This window comes from Oncorhynchus kisutch, linkage group LG22 (assembly GCF_002021735.2).
Source record: "Oncorhynchus kisutch isolate 150728-3 linkage group LG22, Okis_V2, whole genome shotgun sequence".
NCBI classification, from domain to species: Eukaryota; Metazoa; Chordata; class Actinopteri; order Salmoniformes; family Salmonidae; genus Oncorhynchus; species Oncorhynchus kisutch.
The window spans coordinates 41,694,489-41,714,118 of record NC_034195.2 but is presented as its reverse complement, the minus strand read 5'-3'; the positions used below and the strand labels follow the sequence as shown (position 1 = coordinate 41,714,118).

General features: G+C 43.7%; 1 protein-coding gene across 2 annotated transcripts in view; it reads left to right on the top strand.

Moving 5' to 3' along the window:
• Positions 1-18,424, top strand: part of tead1a (TEA domain family member 1a) — a 100,387-nt gene extending 81,963 nt beyond the window's left edge. For both annotated transcript variants that reach the window (XM_031801990.1, XM_031801989.1), the window contains 4 exons: positions 5,481-5,654; positions 16,390-16,530; positions 17,668-17,820; positions 17,905-18,424. In XM_031801990.1, the coding sequence (XP_031657850.1) occupies positions 5,481-5,654; positions 16,390-16,530; positions 17,668-17,820; positions 17,905-18,018 (582 nt within the window). In that variant the 3' untranslated portion in view covers positions 18,019-18,424. The remainder of the gene's footprint in view (positions 1-5,480; positions 5,655-16,389; positions 16,531-17,667; positions 17,821-17,904) is intronic.
• Positions 18,425-19,630: the final 1,206 nt, after the last annotated feature.

Below are 19,630 nucleotides of genomic sequence, written 5' to 3'. Positions count from 1 at the left end.
CGGTAATATGGGGAAAAGGGGATGGACGGAACCAAAGCAAAGAAAGTAAATCTCAAAGCCCCCCCCCTCTCCTATCTTACCTGCCTACCCACTACTTACCTAATTTAGCACCACCTGGTGCCCTAACCAAAATACAAGGGGTGGTCCGCCCAGGTCTTACCTAGTGTGCCTAGACAGCGAATATGCTACGGGTATATGTATGCCCGCGGGCCTCTTGCCTAAACACTCCCAAGGTGCCTTCCCCTTTCCCCCTGGGAACAAATGAAACAGAATATAAAACAATTTCAAACAAACTAAGAAACAAAGGATGTCAAATAAGCTCTATCTGAGCAACAAACTCACAGAACATACCACTTTCCAGCAATGTACTTCTAGCAAAATCTCTCTAGCAAAATCTCTCTAGCAAAATCTCTCTAGCAAAATCTCTCTAGCAAAATCTCTCTAGCAAAATCTCTCTAGCAAAATCTCTCTAGCAAAAAGCTCTAACAAAATGTCTGCAAAAAGATCTCTCCCCTGAAAAGAACACTGGCTTTTATATAGCTTCAGAAGGAATGTGTAATTGGAGACAGCTGCGTCTTGACGAGGGGGCGGGGTCAGCTCTCCAATTAGCCATGGAGTCGACCAATCAGCTGCTTGAGGGATTTCAGGAAGCCATTTCCTGAAATAAACACATGTAAAGACACAAACTACAACACAAAATCTGGGGAACGTAACACTGGTGTATGTCTTCACACACTCTCTCAGACAAAAAAGGTAAAACAAGCAAAGCAGAATCTCTCCAAATACCAAAGTGACTCTGGAACATACAGGTAAGTGCCAAAATAAAGGAAACACCAACATAAAGTATCTTAATAGGGCGTTGGGCCACGAGCCAGAAAGCTTCACTGTGCCTTGGCATAGAGTCTACAAGTGTCTGAAACACTTTTGGAGGGATGCGACACCATTCTTCCACAAGAATTTCCATCATTGATGGTGGTGGAAAACGTTGTCTCAGGCGCCGCACCAGAATCTCCCATAAGTGTTCACACACACCTTTTAAACCCCCTATGCTCCTTTGAGACCCCTCTTTCAAAATAACAGATCTCTTCTAGCCATGGTAGCCAAAATAACAGATCTCTTCTAGCCATGGTAGCCAAAATAACAGATCTCTTCTAGCCATGGTAGCCAAAATAATGGGCAACTGTGTATTTTTATACAGGACCCTAACCTAAGCATGATAGGATGTTAAATGCTTAATTAACTCAGGAACCATACCTGTATGGAAGCAGCTGCTTACAATATACTTTGTATCGCTCATTTACTCAAGTGTTTTCTTTATTTTGGCAGTTAACTGTATATCCAGTTTGTCATTTTGTCACTATTTGTTAGCTGTTGCATTTTTACTTGTGTTGACATTTATCTTGGGTTAGTGAGCTATCCTAGACCAGTGTTTATACTGCTACAGTGCCTTCGGAAAGTATTCAGACCCCTTGACCTTTTCCAAATTTTTTACGTTACAGCCTTATTCTAAAATTATTATTTTTTTAAACATTTTAAATCCTGAGCAATCTGTAAACAATACCCTATTTACGATGAAGCGAAAACAACATTTATTTAAAATAAAAAATAGAAATACCTTATTTACATAAGTGTTCAGACCCTTTGTATTGAGGCTCGAAATTGAGCTCAGGTGCATCCTGTTTCCATTGATCATCCTTGATGTTTCTATAACTTAATTGGAGTCCACCTGTGGTAAATTCAATTGATTGGACATGATTTGGAAAGACACACACCTGTCTATATAAGGTCCCACAGTAGACAGTGCATGTCAGAGCAAAAACAAGCCATGAGGTTGAAGGAATTGTCCGTAGAGCTCAGAGACAGGATTGTGTCGAGGCACAGATCTGGGGAAGGGTACCAAAACATTTCTGCAGCATTGAAGATCCCCAAGAACACAGTGGCCTCCATCATTCTTAAATGGAAGAAGTTTGGAACCACCAAGACTCTTCCTAGAGCCGGCCGCCCAGCCAAACTGAGCAATCGGAGGAGAAGGATCTTGGTCAGGGAGGTAACCAAGAACCCGATGGTCACTCTGACAGAGCTACTCTGTGGAGATGGGAGAACCTTCCAGAAAGACAACCATCTCTGCAGCACTCCACCAATCAGGCCTTTATGGTAGAGTGGCCAGATGGAAGCAACTCCTCAGTAAAAGGCATATGACAGCCCGTATGGAGTTTGCCAGAAGGCACCTAAAGACTCTCAGACTATGAGAAACAAGATTCTCTGGTCTGATGAATCCAAGATTGAACTCTTTGGCCTGAATTCCAAGCGTCATGTCTGGAAGAAACCTGTCACAATCCCTACGGTGAAGCATGGTGGTGGCAGCATCATGCTGTGGGGATGTTTTTCAGTGGCAGGGGCTGGGAGATTAGTCAGGTTCGAGAGAAAGATGAATGGAGAAAAGTACAGAGTTCCTTGATGAAGACCTGCTCCAGACCTCAGACTGGGGTGAAGGTTCAGCTTCCAACAGGACAATGACCCTAAGCACACAACCAAGACAACACAGGAGTGGCTTCAGGATAAGTCTCTGAATATCCTTGAGTGGCCCAGCCAGAGCACGGACTTGAACACGATCGAACATCTCTGGAGAGACCTGACAATAGCTGTGCAAAGACGCACCCCATCCAACCTGACAGAGCTAGAGAGGATCTGCAGAGAAGAATGAGAGAAACACCCCAAATACAAGTGTAAAGTCATATCCAGTTCTGTTCTTGCTGCCCGAAGGTGCTTCAACAAAGTACTGAGTAAAGGATCTGAATACTTACAGTGGGGCAAATAATTATTTAGTCAGCCACCAATTGTGCAAGTTCTCCCACTTAAAAAGATGAGAGAGGCCTGTAATTTTCATCATAGGTACACTTCAACTATGACAGACAAGACGAGAAAATAAATCCAGAAAATTACATTGTAGGATTTTTCATGAATTTATTTGGAAATTATGGTGGAAAATAAGTATTTGGTCAATAACAAAAGTTTATCTCAATACTTTGTTATATACCCTTTGTTGGCAATGACAGAGGTCAAACGTTTTCTGTCAGTCTTCACAAGGTTTTCACACACTGTTGCTGGTATTTTGGCCCATTCCTCCATGCAGATCTCCTCTAGAGCAGTGATGTTTTGGGGCTGTTGCTGGGCAACACAGACTTTCAACTCCCTCCAAAGATTTTCTGTGGGGTTGAGATCTGGAGACTGGCTAGGCCACTCCAGGACCTTGAAATGCTTCTTACAAAGCCACTCCTTCATTGCCCGGACGGTGTGTTTGGGATCATTGTCATGCTGAAAGACCCAGCCACGTTTCCTATTCAATGCCCTTGCTGATGGAAGGAGGTTTTCACTCAAAATCTCACGATACATGGCCCCATTCATTCTTTCCTTTACACGGATCAGTCGTCCTGGTCCCTTTGCAGAGAAACAGCCCCAAAGCTTGATGTTTCCACCCCCATGCTTCACAGTAGGTATGGTGTTCTTTGGATGCAACTCAGCATTCTTTGTCCTCCAAACATGACGAGTTGAGTTTTTACCAAAAAGTTATATTTTGGTTTCATCTGACCATATAACATTCTCCCAATCTTCTTTTGGATCATCCAAATGCTCTCCAGCAAACTTCAGACGGGCCTGGACATGTACTGGCTTAAGCAGGGGGACACATCTGGCACTGCAGGATTTGAGTCCCTGGCGGCGTAGTGTGTTACTGATGGTAGGCTTTGTTACTTTGGTCCCAACTCTCTGCAGGTCATTCACTAGGTCCCCCCGTATGGTTCTGGGAGTTTTGCTCACCGTTCTTGTGATCATTTTGACCCCACGGGTGAGATCTTGCGTGGAGCCCCAGATCGAGGGAGATTATCAGTGGTCTTGTATGTCTTCCATTTCCTAATAATTGCTCCCACAGTTGATTTCTTCAAACCAAGCTTCTTACCTATTGCAGATTCAGTCTTCCCAGCCTGGTGCAGGTCTACAATTTTGTTTCTGGTGTCCTTTGACAGCTCTTTGGTCTTGGCCATAGTGGAGTGTGACTGTTTGAGGTTGTGGACAGGTGTCTTTTATACTGATAACAAGTTCAAACAGGTGCCATTAATACAGGTAACAAGTGGAGGTCAGAGGAGCCTCTTAAAGAAGTTTACAGGTCTGTGAGAGCCAGAAATCTTGCTTGTTTGTAGGTGACTAAATACTTATTTTCCACCATAATTTGCAAATAAATTAATAAAAAATCCTACATTGTGATTTTCTGGATTTTATTCTTCTCATTTTGTCTGTCATAGTTGAAGTGTACCTATGATGAAAATTACAGGCCTCTCTCATATTTTTAAGTGGGAGAACTTGCACAATTGGTGGCTGACAAAATACTTTTTTTGCCCCACTCTATATATTTGCGCCCATCTCAGTGAACTAATCCTTTGCGGAGGCCTAGAGTAAAAGCTGGTCGGATGCTCCATATGGAGGGTGTGATGCAATTGAGAGGTCATGCAGAGCCCAAATTTTGAGCTCTGTACCACATAGCCATGCACCTCCCAAATGTTGTAACAATGCGGAGGAGTCTGTATAGCTCCGTATTAACATGATTGGTTGATGTAGTTGGGGGCGGTACATCTTGTATAAACACAAACTCACTTCCTTGACAACAGCTATGCACTGCTCCGTGAAGTGCAAGATTTGGATAGAATTTTGATTAACCACATGACAATGATTTTGAGAAACTGTTTTACGAAACTGGCACGCAGATCGTTAGAAATGGTAAGATAAATTGGCATTCCACATGAGAAAGGTTGCTGACTCCTCGTATAGCCTATTACCGGCAACTTCAGGAGAGTAATGGCAGAATCTACAAAAGCCAGTAGGAGCAGAAGGAGAATAATTGGGTCAGGTTTTTTCTTCTGGTTATCTAGATCTCTGGCACCCGCTTGAGGCATCAAACCATAAGCTTGAAGCATCAATGCACATAGTTGATTTCATTAAAACACATTGGGTGTGTCTATATATGGAAAAATACACATTTAAAAATGGAGCAATCGATTTGTCAAAAGAACAGACAACTTTTGGTCGACCAAAAGTCGGTAATAGGCAATGCGAACCAAAGGAATTACCAGGGTTAGCCATCCCTGAGACTGGGTGTGGACGAATGTCTAAAGTTTAGTAATGATTAAAACGTATCAAGCTATGTGACATCAAAGATATATATTAATACATTTGTTATGACAACACAATACTAGTGACCTTGTCAAGAGGTTAAGATTTTTTAGAGCCGGCTTCCCAGATGTAGATTAACTCTAGTCCTGGACTAAAAATCATTCTCAATGGAGATCATCTAGTGAAAACTATTTTTAGTCCAGGACCAGGCTTAATCTGTGTCTGGGGAACCAACTCTTAGGGTAATGGAGAAGTACTAAAATAATGCTAATATAAGTACTCTTTCTAAACCGGCTGTTTTCTCTCTCTCTCATCAGTACAACAAACACCTGTTTGTGAGCATTGGACAGACCAATTACTCGTACAGCGATGCCCTACTGGAGGCTGTGGACATCCGTCAGATCTACGACAAGTTCCCAGAGAAGAAGGGAGGACTGAAGGAGCTCTTTGGAAAGGGCCCTCACAACTCCTTCTTCCTGGTCAAATTCTGGGTGAGTTTCTTGGCACAAGGTCATTAACTGTGAATGATTGTAAAAGGTGCATTGTCTAATTTGCTGCTCTATAACGTGTCTTGAATAAAATCCAGGCCGTTATTGTCCACACAATTTGGCTTCACAATACACACATGATTGACATCTAAACAAACAACATTAATGATACATAAACTCAGAAAAAAAGAAACGTCCTCTCACTGTCAACTGCGTTTATTTTCAGCAAACCTAACGTGTAAATATTTATATGAACATAACAAGATTCAACAACTGAGACATGAACTGAACAAGTTCCACAGACATGTGACTAACAGAAATGGAATAATGTGTCCCTGAACAAAGGGGGCGTCAAAATCAAAAGTAACAGTCAGTATCTGTTGTGGCCACCAGCTGCAGGTAGCCTAGTGGTTGGTAGCCTAGTGGTTAGAGTAGATCGAATCTAGATCGAATCTCCGAGCTGATAAGGTAAAAATCTGTCGTTCTGCCCCTGAACAAGGCAGTTAACCCACTGTTCCTAGTCCGTCATTGTAAATAAGAATTTGTTCTAAACTGCCTTGCCAAGTTAAATAAAGGTTCAATTTAAAAAGGAAAAGGACTGCAGTGCATCTCCTCCTCATGGACTGCACCAGATGTGCCAGTTCTTGCTGTGAGATGTTACCCCACTCTTCCACCAAGGCACCTACAAGTTTCCGGACATTTCTGTGGGGAAGGGCCCTAGCCATCACCCTCCGATCCAACAGGTCCCAGACGTGCTCAATGGGATTGAGATCCGGGCTCTTCGCTGGCCATGGCAGAACACTGACATTCCGGCCTTGCAGGAAATCACACACAGAACAAGCAGTATGGCTGGTGGCATTGTCATGCTGGAGGGTCATGTCAGGATGAGCCTGCAGGAAGGGTACCACATGAGGGAGGAGGATGTCTTCCCTGTAACGCACAGTGATGAGATTGCCTGCAATGACAACAAGCTCCGTACGATGATGCTGTGACACACCGCACCAAACCATGACGGACCCTCCACCTCCAAATCGATCCCGCTCCAGAGTACAGGCCTCGTGTAACACTCATTCCTTCGACGATAAACGTTAATTTTTATTTTTTTATTTTTTATTTAACCTTTATTTAACCAGGTAGGCTAGTTGAGAACAAGTTCTCATTTGCAACTGCGACCTGGCCAAGATAAAGCATAGCAGTGTGAACAGACAACACAGAGCTACACATGGAGTAAACAATTAACAAGTCAATAACACAGTAGGAAAAAAAAGGGGAGTCTATATACTGTGTATATATATTGTGTGGAAAAGGCATGAGGAGGTAGGCGAATAATTACAATTTTGCAGATTAACACTGGAATGATAAATGATCAGATGGTCATGTACAGGTAGAGATATTGGTGTGCAAAAGAGCAGAAAAGTAAATAAATAAAAACAGTATGGGGATGAGGTAGGTAAAAATGGGTGGGCTATTTACCGATAGACTACAGTGCCTTGCGAAAGTATTCGGCCCCCTTGAACTTTGCGACCTTTTGCCACATTTCAGGCTTCAAACATAAAGATATAAAACTGTATTTTTTGTGAAGAATCAACAACACGTGGGACACCTTCATGAAGTGGAACGACATTTATTGGATATTTCAAACTTTTTTAACAAATCCAAAACTGAAAAATTGGGCGTGCAAAATTATTCAGCCCCCTTAAGTTAATACTTTGTAGCGCCACCTTTTGCTGCGATTACAGCTGTAAGTCGCTTGGGGTATGTCTCTATCAGTTTTGCACATCAAGAGACTGACATTCTTTCCCATTCCTCCTTGCAAAACAGCTCGAGCTCAGTGAGGTTGGATGGAGAGCATTTGTGAACAGCAGTTTTCAGTTCTTTCCACAGATTCTCGATTGGATTCAGGTCTGGACTTTGACTTGGCCATTCTAACACCTGGATATGTTTATTTTTGAACCATTCCATTGTAGATTTTGCTTTATGTTTTGGATCATTGTCTTGTTGGAAGACAAATCTCCGTCCCAGTCTCAGCTCTTTTGCAGACTCCATCAGGTTTTCTTCCAGAATGGTCCTGTATTTGGCTCCATCCATCTTCCCATCAATTTTAACCATCTTCCCTGTCCCTGCTGAAGAAAAGCAGGCCCAAACCATGATGCTGCCACCACCATGTTTGACAGTGGGGATGGTGTGTTCAGGGTGATGAGCTGTGTTGCTTTTACGCCAAACATAACGTTTTGCATTGTTGCCAAAAAGTTCAATTTTGGTTTCATCTGACCAGAGCACCTTCTTCCACATGTCTCCCAGGTGGCTTGTGGCAAACTTTAAACGACACTTTTTATGGATATCTTTAAGAAATGGCTTTCTTCTTGCCACTCTTCCATAAAGGCCAGATTTGTGCAATATACGACTGATTGTTGTCCTATGGACAGAGTCTCCCACCTCCGCTGTAGATCTCTGCAGTTCATCCAGAGTGATCATGGGCCTCTTGGCTGCATCTCTGATCAGTCTTCTCCTTGTATGAGCTGAAAGTTTAGAGGGACGGCCAGGTCTTGGTAGATTTGCAGTGGTCTGATACTCCTTCCATTTCAATATTATCGCTTGCACAGTGCTCCTTGGGATGTTTAAAGCTTGGGAAATCTTTTTGTATCGAAATCCGGCTTTAAACTTCTTCACAACAGTATCTCGGACCTGCCTGGTGTGTTCCTTGTTCTTCATGATGCTCTCTGCGCTTTTAACGGACCTCTGAGACTATCACAGTGCAGGTGCATTTATACGGAGACTTGATTACACACAGGTGGATTGTATTTATCATCATTAGTCATTTAGGTCAACATTGGATCATTCAGAGATCCTCACTGAACTTCTGGAGAGAGTTTGCTGCACTGAAAGTAAAGGGGCTGAATAATTTTGCACGCCCAATTTTTCAGTTTTTGATTTGTTAAAAAAGTTTGAAATATCCAATAATGTCGTTCCACTTCATGATTGTGTCCCACTTGTTGTTGATTCTTCACAAAAAAAATACAGTTTTATATCTTTATGTTTGAAGCCTGAAATGTGGCAAAAGGTCGCAAAGTTCAAGGGGGCCGAATACTTTCGCAAGGCACTGTATGTACAGCTGCAGTTATCGGTAAGCTGCTCAGATAGCTGATGCTTAAAGTTAGCGGGGGAGATATAAGTCTCCAACTTCAGTGATTTTTGCAATTCGTTCCAGTCACAGGCAGCAGAGAACTGGAATGAAAGGCGGCCAAATGAGGTGTTGGCTTTAGGGATGATCAGTGAGATACACCTGCTGGAGCGCGTGCTACGGATGGGTGTTGCCATCGTGACCAGTGAACTGAGATAAGGCGGAGCTTTACCTTGCATGGACTTGTAGATGACCTGGAGCCAGTGGGACTGGCGACGAATGTGTAGCGAGGGCCAGCCGACTAGAGCATACAGGTCGCAGTGGTGGGTGGTATAAGGTGCTTTAGTGACAAAACAGATGGCACTGTGATAAACTGCATCCAGTTTGCTGAGTAGAGTGTTGGAGGCAATTTTGTAGATGACATCGCCGAAGTCGAGGATCGGTAGGATAGTCAGTTTTACTAGGGTAAGTTTGGCGGCGTGAGTGAAGGAGGCTTTGTTGCGGAATAGAAAGCCGACTTTAGATTTGATTTTCGATTGGAAATGTTTGATATGAGTCTGGAAGGAGAGTTTAGAGTCTAGCCAGACACCTAGGTACTTATAGATGTCCACATATTCAAGGTTGGAACCATCCAGGGTGGTGATGCTGGTCAGGCGTGCGGGTGCAGGCAGGGAACGGTTGAAAAGCATGCATTTGATTTTACTAGCGTTTAAGAGCAGTTGGAGGCCACGGAAGGAGTGTTGTATGGCATTGAAGCTCGTTTGGAGGTTAGATAGCACAGTGTCCAAGGACGTGCCGGATGTATATAGAATGGTGTCATCTGCGTAGAGGTGGATCAGGGAATCGCCCGCAGCAAGAGCAACATCATTGATATATACAGAGAAAAGAGTCGGCCCGAGGATTGAACCCTGTGGCACCCCCATAGAGACTGCCAGAGGACCGGACAGCATGCCCTCCGATTTGACACACTGATCTCTGTCTGCAAAGTAGTTGGTGAACCAGGCAAGGCAGTCATCCGAAAAACCGAGGCTACTGAGTCTGCCGATAAGAATATGGTGATTGACAGAGTCGAAAGCCTTGGCAAGGTCGATGAAGACGGCTGCACAGTACTGTCTTTTATCGATGGCGGTTATGATATCGTTTAGTACCTTGAGCGTGGCTGAGGTGCACCCGTGACCGGCTCGGATACCAGATTACACAGCGGAGAAGGTACGGTGGGATTCGAGATGGCCAGTGACCTGTTTGTTGACTTGGTTTTCGAAGACCTTAGATAGGCAGGGCAGGATGGATATAGGTCTGTAACAGTTTGGGTCCAGGGTGTCTCCACCTTTGCAGCAGCTTTCCAATCCTTGGGGATCTCAGACGATATGAAAGAGAGGTTGAACAGGCTGATAATAGGGGTTGTGACAATGGCGGCGGATAGTTTCAGAAATAGAGGGTCCAGATTGTCAAGCCCAGCTGATTTGTACGGGTCCAGGTTTTGCAGCACTTTCAGAACATCTGCTATCTGGATTTGGGTAAAGGAGAACCTGGAGAGGCTTGGGCGAGTAGCTGCGGGGGGGGCGGAGCTGTTGGCTGTCGTTGGAGTAGCCAGGCGGAAGGCATGGCCAGCCGTTGAGAAATGCTTGTTGAAGTTTTCGATAATCATGGATTTATCGGTGGCGACCGTGTTACCTAGCCTCAGTGCAGTGGGCAGCTGGGAGGAGGTGCTCTTGTTCTCCATGGACTTCACAGTGTCCCAGAACTTTTTGGAGTTGGAGCTACAGGATGCAAACTTCTGCCTGAAGAAGCTGGCCTTAGCATTCTTGACTGACTGCGTGTATTGGTTCCTGACTTCCCTGAACAGTTGCATATCGCGGGGACTATTCGATGCTATTGCAGTCCGCCACAGGATGTTTTTGTGCTGGTCGAGGGCAGTCAGGTCTGGAGTGAACCAAGGGCTATATCTGTTCTTAGTTCTGCATTTTTTGAACGGAGCATGCTTATCTAAAATGGTGAGGAAGTTACTTTTAAAGAATGACCAGGCATCCTCAACTGACGGGATGAGGTCAATGTCCTTCCAGGATACCCGAGCCAGGTCGATTAGAAAGGCCTGCTCACAGAAGTGTTTTAGGGAGCGTTTGACAGTGATGAGGGGTGATCGTTTGACTGCGGCTCCGTAGCGGATACAGGCAATGAGGCAGTGATCGCTGAGATCCTGGTTGAAGACAGCGGAGGTGTATTTGGAGGGCCAGTTGGTCAGGATGACGTCTATGAGGGTTCCCTTGTTTACAGATTTAGGGTTGTACCTGGTGGGTTCCTTGATGATTTGTGTGAGATTGAGGGCATCTAGCTTAGATTGTAGGACTGCCGGGGTGTTAAGCATATCCCAGTTTAGGTCACCTAACAGAACAAACTCTGAAGCTAGATGGGGGGCGATCAATTCACAAATGGTGTCCAGGGCACAGCTGGGAGCTGAGGGGGGTCGGTAGCAGGCGGCAACAGTGAGAGACTTATTTCTGGAGAGAGTAATTTTCAAAATTAGTAGTTCGAACTGTTTGGTTATGGACCTGGAAAGTATGACATTACTTTGCAGGCTATCTCTGCAGTAGACTGCAACTCCTCCCCCTTTGGCAGTTCTATCTTGATGGAAAATGTTATAGTTGGGTATGGAAATCTCAGAATTTTTGGTGGCCTTCCTGAGCCAGGATTCAGACACGGCAAGGACATCAGGGTTAGCAGAGTGTGCTAAAGCAGTGAGTAAAACAAACTTAGGGAGGAGGCTTCTGATGTTGACATGCATGAAACAAAGGCTTTTTCGATCACAGAAGTCAACAAATGAGGGTGCCTGGGGACATGCAGGGCCTGGGTTTACCTCCACATCACCCGCGGAACAGAGGAGGAGTAGAATGAGGGTGCGACTAAAGGCTATCAAAACTGGTCGCCTAGAGCGTTGGGGACAGAGAATAAAAGGAGCAGATTTCTGGGCATGGTAGAATATATTCAGGGCATAATGCGCAGACAGGGGTATGGTGGGGTGCGGGTACAGCGGAGGTAAGCCCAGGCACTGGGTGATGATGAGAGAGGTTGTATCACTGGACATGCTGGTTGTAATGGGTGAGGTCACCGCATGTGTGGGAGGTGGGACAAAGGAGGTATCAGGGGTATGAAGAGTGGAACTAGGGGCTCCATTGTAAACTAAAACAATGATAACTAACCTGAACAACAGTATACAAGGCATATTGACATTTGAGAGAGACATACAGCGAGGCATACAGTAATCACAGGTGTTGAATTGGGAGAGCTAGCTAAAACAGTAGCTAAAACAGTAGTTGAGACAACAACAGCTAATCAGCTAGCACAACAACAGCAGGTAAAATGGCGTTGACTAGGCACAGAGGGTCGGATTAACTACACACAGAGCCTGAGTGCGGCTGGGGCCGACAGATAAAACATAAACAAGCAGAATGGAGTACCGTGATTAATGGACAGTCCAGCATGCATCAGCTATGTAGCCAAGTGATCAGTGTCCAGGGGGCAGCGGTGGATGGGGCAGGGAAGCTAGACTGGCGAGTATTATCCAGGTTAAAAAACTGGCTGGCTGTGCAGAAGGTAAAAGGTAAAAGCCGCTAGCAGTGGCTAACAATGACTAAATAGCTTGTAGCTAGTTAGCTTCTGGAGGTTCTTGAGTGTGTTCTAAAAATAAAAAATAGTAGCGATTCCGTATCACATTGGGTGAGGCAGGCTACCGGAAGGTATAAACTAATTAAAAATCGAAAAGAGATTGAAAGTAAATATGGGTCCAGTGAGTGGTTGGGACGCGGCGATTCAGACGGTTAGCAGGCCTGTGCTAACAAGCTAACAGTTAGTAGGCCGGGGCTAAACAAGGTAGCAGTTAGCGGACCGGGGCTAAACAAGCTAGCAGTTAGCAGGCCGAATTAGCAAGCAAGGAGATAGCAAGGGTTAGAAAGTTAGCCTTTGGGGGACGTCGCGATGGGGTGAGTCTGTTTATGCCTCTTCATGCGGTGACATCGATAGACCAGTCGTGGGTCCGGATATTGTAGCCCAGGAGTATGCTTCGGTGGTAGCACAGGAGCTCTGGCCGGGCTAGCTTCAAGCTAAGTGGGTGGAAACGCTAGACAGAAGTAGGTTGTGGTTAGTTAGTTAGCTAGCTGTGAAGATCCAGCTGAAAATGTTCAGTTTGCGGTGGGAATCCGGGGATAAAAAAAATAATAGGTCCGTTATGCTCTGGTTAGAGTCGCGTTGTTCGAACTGGCGAGAGCTTTCCGAGCTAAAGGTTAGCTTGTATTCAAGCTGTAGCACAATAAAATGTGAAATAAGTCAAGGGGTATGAATCATTTCTGAAGGTACGTATATGCATCATGAGTGAAACCAAGCATATGGGTTTGTGTTTGAATGTGTGTGCGTATGTATGCGTGTCATATCAAATCAAATTTTATTTGTCACATGCTTCGTAAACAACAGGTGTAGACTAACAGTGAAATGCTTACTTACGGGCCCTTCCCAACAATACATCCCTAGGGGCTGATGTGGTAGCATTGAGGCTTTGTTTGAACACCTGCCTACCTCCTGACAGGTGTGAGAGATTGGGGCAAACTAAGGAGATTGCAGCAGCTCCCTACCAATGGAGTCTCTCTCTCTCTCTCTAAGCGCAAATATCAACTGGTGCCATTTTCCACAGCTTTACTTACTATTACATCCTATAGAGTTTATTGGCCAAAATATTTGGTTTCAGAAGCAACATTAACATGTTAGAACTACAAAGAATTGAATCCTTACCTCTGTTTCCTTCTGTTTGTTACATGCATGCTGGTTCTCTATTTAAGATACACAATAAAATCCCTTTATTTTGTTCAACTCGAACATATTTTCATAATCTACAGTCAACTGTTTTCAAACGGGACCATATTAATTGACGTGCACATTAATACAATTCAAATGGAAAACGCAAACAAGAGGATGAGTCTCTCTTCAGACATTAGTGAAGAGCCACTGCATCTGAATTTCAAACATGGACACCCACACTCTAAACAATAGCCCTCCTCTCATCATTACAGGCCTTAATAACACTCTGACTTAATGAAGGAGCTATGTATTTCTTTGTACAAATTATGGTTCTCTCTTTTCTTGACAGGCCTTCCTCTTCAGAGGACTCTTATTACATAGACTCTTATCAGGCTATTTCTAAAGATACAGTACATCCTGTGCCATTCGATATTCCTAAAGCCTCCTTTGGTCTCAAAAGATTATTGGACAGCAGTGCTTACTGGTAGATGGCTACTCCACTCATTCTCAGGATACACACATGCCAAATAATATGGTTGCAAGTATTGCCATGAGTCACTAGAGGGCCTCGCTGCCTTAGTATCTTTACATCATGGATCATCAACTAAATTCAGCCACAGGCCGATTTCTTTTTCCTGAGTGGATGGTCAGGGGGCTGTCCACTCAAGTAGACTGCAAATTGACCGCAAGAAGCCCAAACAGATATAATATTTTACTAAAACATGATGACTGTACCTAATAAACAGGTCATTTAGTATATGTGATTGTATACATGTAAGCAAGGTTTGAAACAATTTAGTACTGGGTCGGACCCCCCTTTGCCTCCAGAACACACAGAATTTTTTGGGACATGGAAATGTTTCTCAATTGATATCAAGCAGTGGAGGCTCCTTAGAGGAGGACAGGGAGGACCATCCTCAGTGAATTAAAAAAATATATAAAATAGTGAAACATTAAAAAAGTTCTCCTTTTTAGGTAAAACTATCCTAAATATATTCACGTCACCAAATAAATGATTAAAACACTGTTTTGCAATGAAGATCTACAGTAGCCGCAACAGCACTCTAGGTAGCACCCTGGTGTAGCCAGAGGCCAGTTAGTTTCCATCCTCCTTTGGGTACATGGACTTCAATACAAAACCTAGGAGGCGTATGGTTCTCAGTCCCTTCCATAGACTTACACAGTAATTATTACAACTTCCAGAGGAAGTCCTCCAACCTATCAGAGCTCTTGTAGCATGAACTGACATGGTGTCCACCCAATCAAAGGATCAGAGAATGAAAGCATAATCTACAGCTAGGTTATGGTCACAGACATCTGATGTGTTGTGCACTGAAGTCTATAAGTGAAGGGAAAAGGTGAGAGGAAGATAGCATGTAGATGCGAGAAGGAATTATTTAACGAGCAAAAGGATCATGCTGTTTGTATGTGGCTGCTCTGAAAGTGAACTGTGTTTGCCTGTGATCGAGGGCGTATTCATTCCCGTTTCGTTTGCAAATGAGTGGAGTAGCCATCAACACAATCGGTGGGATAAACATACCTGAATTTGTCCAATAGAAACTCTTGTTTGCAACTGTTGGACTAATGATTACACCCTAGATTAGCTAGATGCAGGCAAGAGTGTGCAAGCTGGTATTGAATGTGTCACTGTCTGTCACCTTGATTAGTCTAATATTTCTCTCACGTTGTAAACTTTCATTCATAAACTAGGTTGTGGCAACCTCATGATGTGTATAGGGAAAATGTGAGTATCATGTATTATCTAAAACCTATTGATGTTACATTAAGCTAAGTGAATGGAATATGAATGACCGTCATCCAATATGCTTTAATAGAAATAAGTCAATGCTCATAATAAATTATTGTCCTCCCTCATCTTAAACGTTACCGACCGCCACTGATATCAAAGGACCTGAAGTGTGCCAGGAAAACATTCCCCACACCATTACAGCACCACCACCTGCCTGTACCGTTGACACCAGGCAGGATGGGGCCATGGACTCATGTTGCTTACGCCAAATCCTGACTCTGCCATCAGCATGACGCAAGAGGAACCGGGATTTGTCGGACCAGGCGATGTTTGTCCACTCCTCAATTGTCCAGTGTTGGTGATGGCGTGCCCACTGGAGCCACTTCTTCTTGTTTTTAGCTGATAGGAGTGGAACCCGGTGTGGTCGCTTCAATAGCCCATCTGTGACAACGACCAACGAGTTGTGTGCACCGTGATGCCGTACTGCACACCACTGTTGTACTGCACTGTTATTTGCCTATTTATGGGCCGCCTGTTAGCTTGGATTCTTGCCATTCTCCTTCGACCTCTCATCGAGTTTTTGACCTCAGGACTGCCGCTGACTGGATGTTTTTATTTGTCGCACCATTCTCGGTAAACCCTAGGCACTGTTATGCGTGAAAAGCCCAGGAGGCCGGACGTTTCTGAGATACTAGAACCAGCGTGCCTGGCATCGATGCTCATACCATGCACTATCTATGTGTGGGAATACTTTGGAACAGATTTGTTTTTACAGTCTTATGATTTTAAATGTATTTTTTTTGCACAGAAAACTTGGGAGGGGCAAATGAAATCACCAGCGGGCCGCCAGTTGGATAACCCAGCTGTACAGCCAAGTTATATTAGTCCTCTTGAGACTGAAAGAAAATCTATTTTCATTTAAACATTTGTATGTGTTTTGTTGTAAACATTTAACTCATTGCTTTGCTGGTGTTAGTCAACATTTGTTTGACTATGTAGTTTATCCTCTATATGACTTGCCTAGTTAAATAAAATAAAGGTAAAATCATTTTTCAAATACATGTTGTGTTGTCCTGATGCAGGCTGACCTGAACTGTAACATCCAGGATGACTCTGGGGCCTTCTACGGTGTAAGCAGCCAGTATGAGAGCTCTGAGAACATGACCATCACGTGCTCTACCAAGGTGTGCTCCTTCGGCAAGCAGGTGGTCGAGAAGGTCGAGGTGAGTCCTAGGGCTCTATTCAGTCTGTAAAGCTGAAGCATTACAGTTTACATGATAGAAATGTAAAGGTAACTTCTGATTGAGATGACATATGCAGCGTTTACCCTGAATAAAGTCTCCACTAAAGTGGGAACATTGCCTTTACATATCAATAACGCTGAAGATCCACGTTATAGCTTGATTGAAATTTAAAGGGTATGTTCCACGTTATAGCTTGATTGAAATTTAAAGGGTATGTTCCACGTTATAGCTTGATTGAAATTTAAAGGGTATGTTCCACGTTATAGCTTGATTGAAATTTAAAGGGTATGTTCCACGTTATAGCTTGATTGAAATTTAAAGGGTATGTTCCACGTTATAGCTTGATTGAAATTTAAAGGGTATGTTCCACGTTATAGCTTGATTGAAATTTAAAGGGTATGTTCCACATTATAGCTTGATTGAAATTTAAAGGGTATGTTCCACGTTATAGCTTGATTGAAATTTAAAGGGTATGTTCCACGTTATAGCTTGATTGAAATTTAAAGGGTATGTTCCACGTTATAGCTTGATTGAAATTTAAAGGGTATGTTCCACGTTATAGCTTGATTGAAATTTAAAGGGTATGTTCCACGTTATAGCTTGATTGAAATTTAAAGGGTATGTTCCACGTTATAGCTTGATTGAAATTTAAAGGGTATGTTCCACGTTATAGCTTGATTGAAATTAAAAGGTATGTTCCACGTTATAGCTTGATTGAAATTTAAAGGGTATGTTCCACGTTATAGCGTGATTGAAATTTAAAGGGTATGTTCCACGTTATAGCGTGATTGAAATTTAAAGGGTATGTTCCACGTTTGCGGGTAAACGCTGCATATGTCGGCTCAATTGTAAATTACCTTTCAATTTGAACGCGTATCTTCTGTGATACGAAGTGAATCCAGCTCTTAGTCCTACACGCACACACACCACTGTGTGCTTGGTGGAGAAGCAACTATTAAAAACTACACGACTCATAATCCTAACCTACTTTGATGTTTGTGTTTCTCACAATTGCTGTGTTGTACCTCCTATTTGATCATGGTGGACATTGTTCCCTCCACTTATTATTCTTGTGAAGAGCTGTACTCTGTGATCTCTCTCTCTCTCCCCCCTCAGACGGAATATGCCTGCTTCGAGAATGGACGATTTGTCTACAGGATAAGCCGCTCCCCCATGTGTGAATACATGATCAACTTTATCCACAAACTGAAACACCTGCCTGAGAAGTACATGATGAACAGTGTCCTAGAGAACTTCACTATCCTATTGGTAAGGATAGCCTGTTCAGTGGGCATGCTTGTATACTAGTGTTTGTGTCTGTGTGTCTCACACTGCATTTCTCTTGTGCTTCAGGTGGTGACTAACAGAGAAACACAGGAGACGATGCTGTGCATGGCGTGTGTGTTTGAGGTGTCGAACAGCGACCACGGAGCTCAACATCACATCTACCGGCTAGTCAAGGAATAAGAGACTGATTCAGTAGAAACGTGCTGGGACAAACTATCACCAATCTACCTGAAGGACAGCTTCTGAAGAATGGAGGGAAGACATTGAAGGACGAATTCTTAGTAATTGACAGAGATAAATCGCTGTTGTGATTGGTTGGTTGTGAGAGTGACTTGAGGCAATCGCCCAGTGAAACACACCTTCAGAAAGACAACCTTATGGAAAGTGGCTGTGCCTCTACACAAATCCCACCCACAATGTCCTTGGGTTACATTGGGGTGAAGTTTCTAATGGATAATATCATTATATTTGTATTTCGTATGTATATTTGTATGAGTGCAGCTGTCAATTTGTGGTACAGTTGTGTGGTGTCATTTTTCCAGACTTGGTCATATCTGTGGTGTACATATGAAGGGGCATTGTGTAACATAGGAAGATGTACTGTGGATTACATTTGGAAGCTATCTGTTTTCTGCATTTTATTCTGTAGTCATCACAATTATGAACCAATACAGATCTAAGCCTTTCTTAATTGGATAAATATAAAACATTATACAGTTACTACATGCAGTGCCTTCGGAAAGTATTCAGACCTGTTGACTTTTTCCTCATTTTGTTACTTTAATCAATTTTAGAATAAGGCTGTAAAGTGTTTATTCTCATCAATCTACACACAATACACCATAATGACAAAGCAAAAACAGGTTTTTAGAAATTGTTGCTAATTTCTAAAAATATTTTTAGGTCTCCAGAGATGTTCGATCAGGTTCAAGTCCGTGCTCTGGCTGGGCCACTCAAGGACATTCAGAGACTTGTCCCGAAGCCACTCCTGTGTTGTCTTGGCGGTGTGCTTAGGGTCATTGTCCTGTTGGAAGCTGAACCTTCACCCCAGTCTGAGGTCTTGAGCACTCTGGAGCTGGTTTTCATCAAGGATCTCTCTATACTTTGCTCTGTTCATCTTTCCCTCGAACCTGACTAGTCTCCCAGTTCCTGCCGCTGAAAAACATTCCCACAGCATGACGCTGCCACCACCATGCTTCACCGCCAGGTTTCCTCCAGACGTGACGCTTGGCATTCAGGCCAAAGAGTTCCACCTTGGTTTCATCAGTCCAGACAATCTTGTTTCTCATGGTCTGAGAGTCTTTAGGTGCCTTTTGGCAAACTCCAAGCGGGCTGTCATGTGCCTTTTACTGAGGAGTGGCTTCCATCTGGCCACTCTACCATAAAGGCCTGATTGGTGGAATGATACAGAGATGTTTGTCCTTCTGGAAGGTTCTCCCATCTCTACAGAGTAGCTCTGTCAGAGTGACCATCAGGGTCTTGGTCACCTCCCTGACCAAGGTCCTTCTCCCCCGATTGCTCAGTTTGGCTGGGCGGCCAGCTCTAGGAAGAGTCTTGGTAGTTCCAAAAGTCTTCCATTTAAGAATGATGGAGGCCACTGTGTTCGTGGACATCTTCAATGCTGCAGACATTTTTTTAGTACCCTTTCCCAGATCTGTGCATCGACACAATCCTGTCTCAGAGCTCTACGGACAATACCTTCGACCTCATGGCTTGGTTTTTGCTCTGACATGCACTGTCAACTGTGGGATCGTATATAGACAGGTGTGTACCTTTCCAAATCATGTCCAAT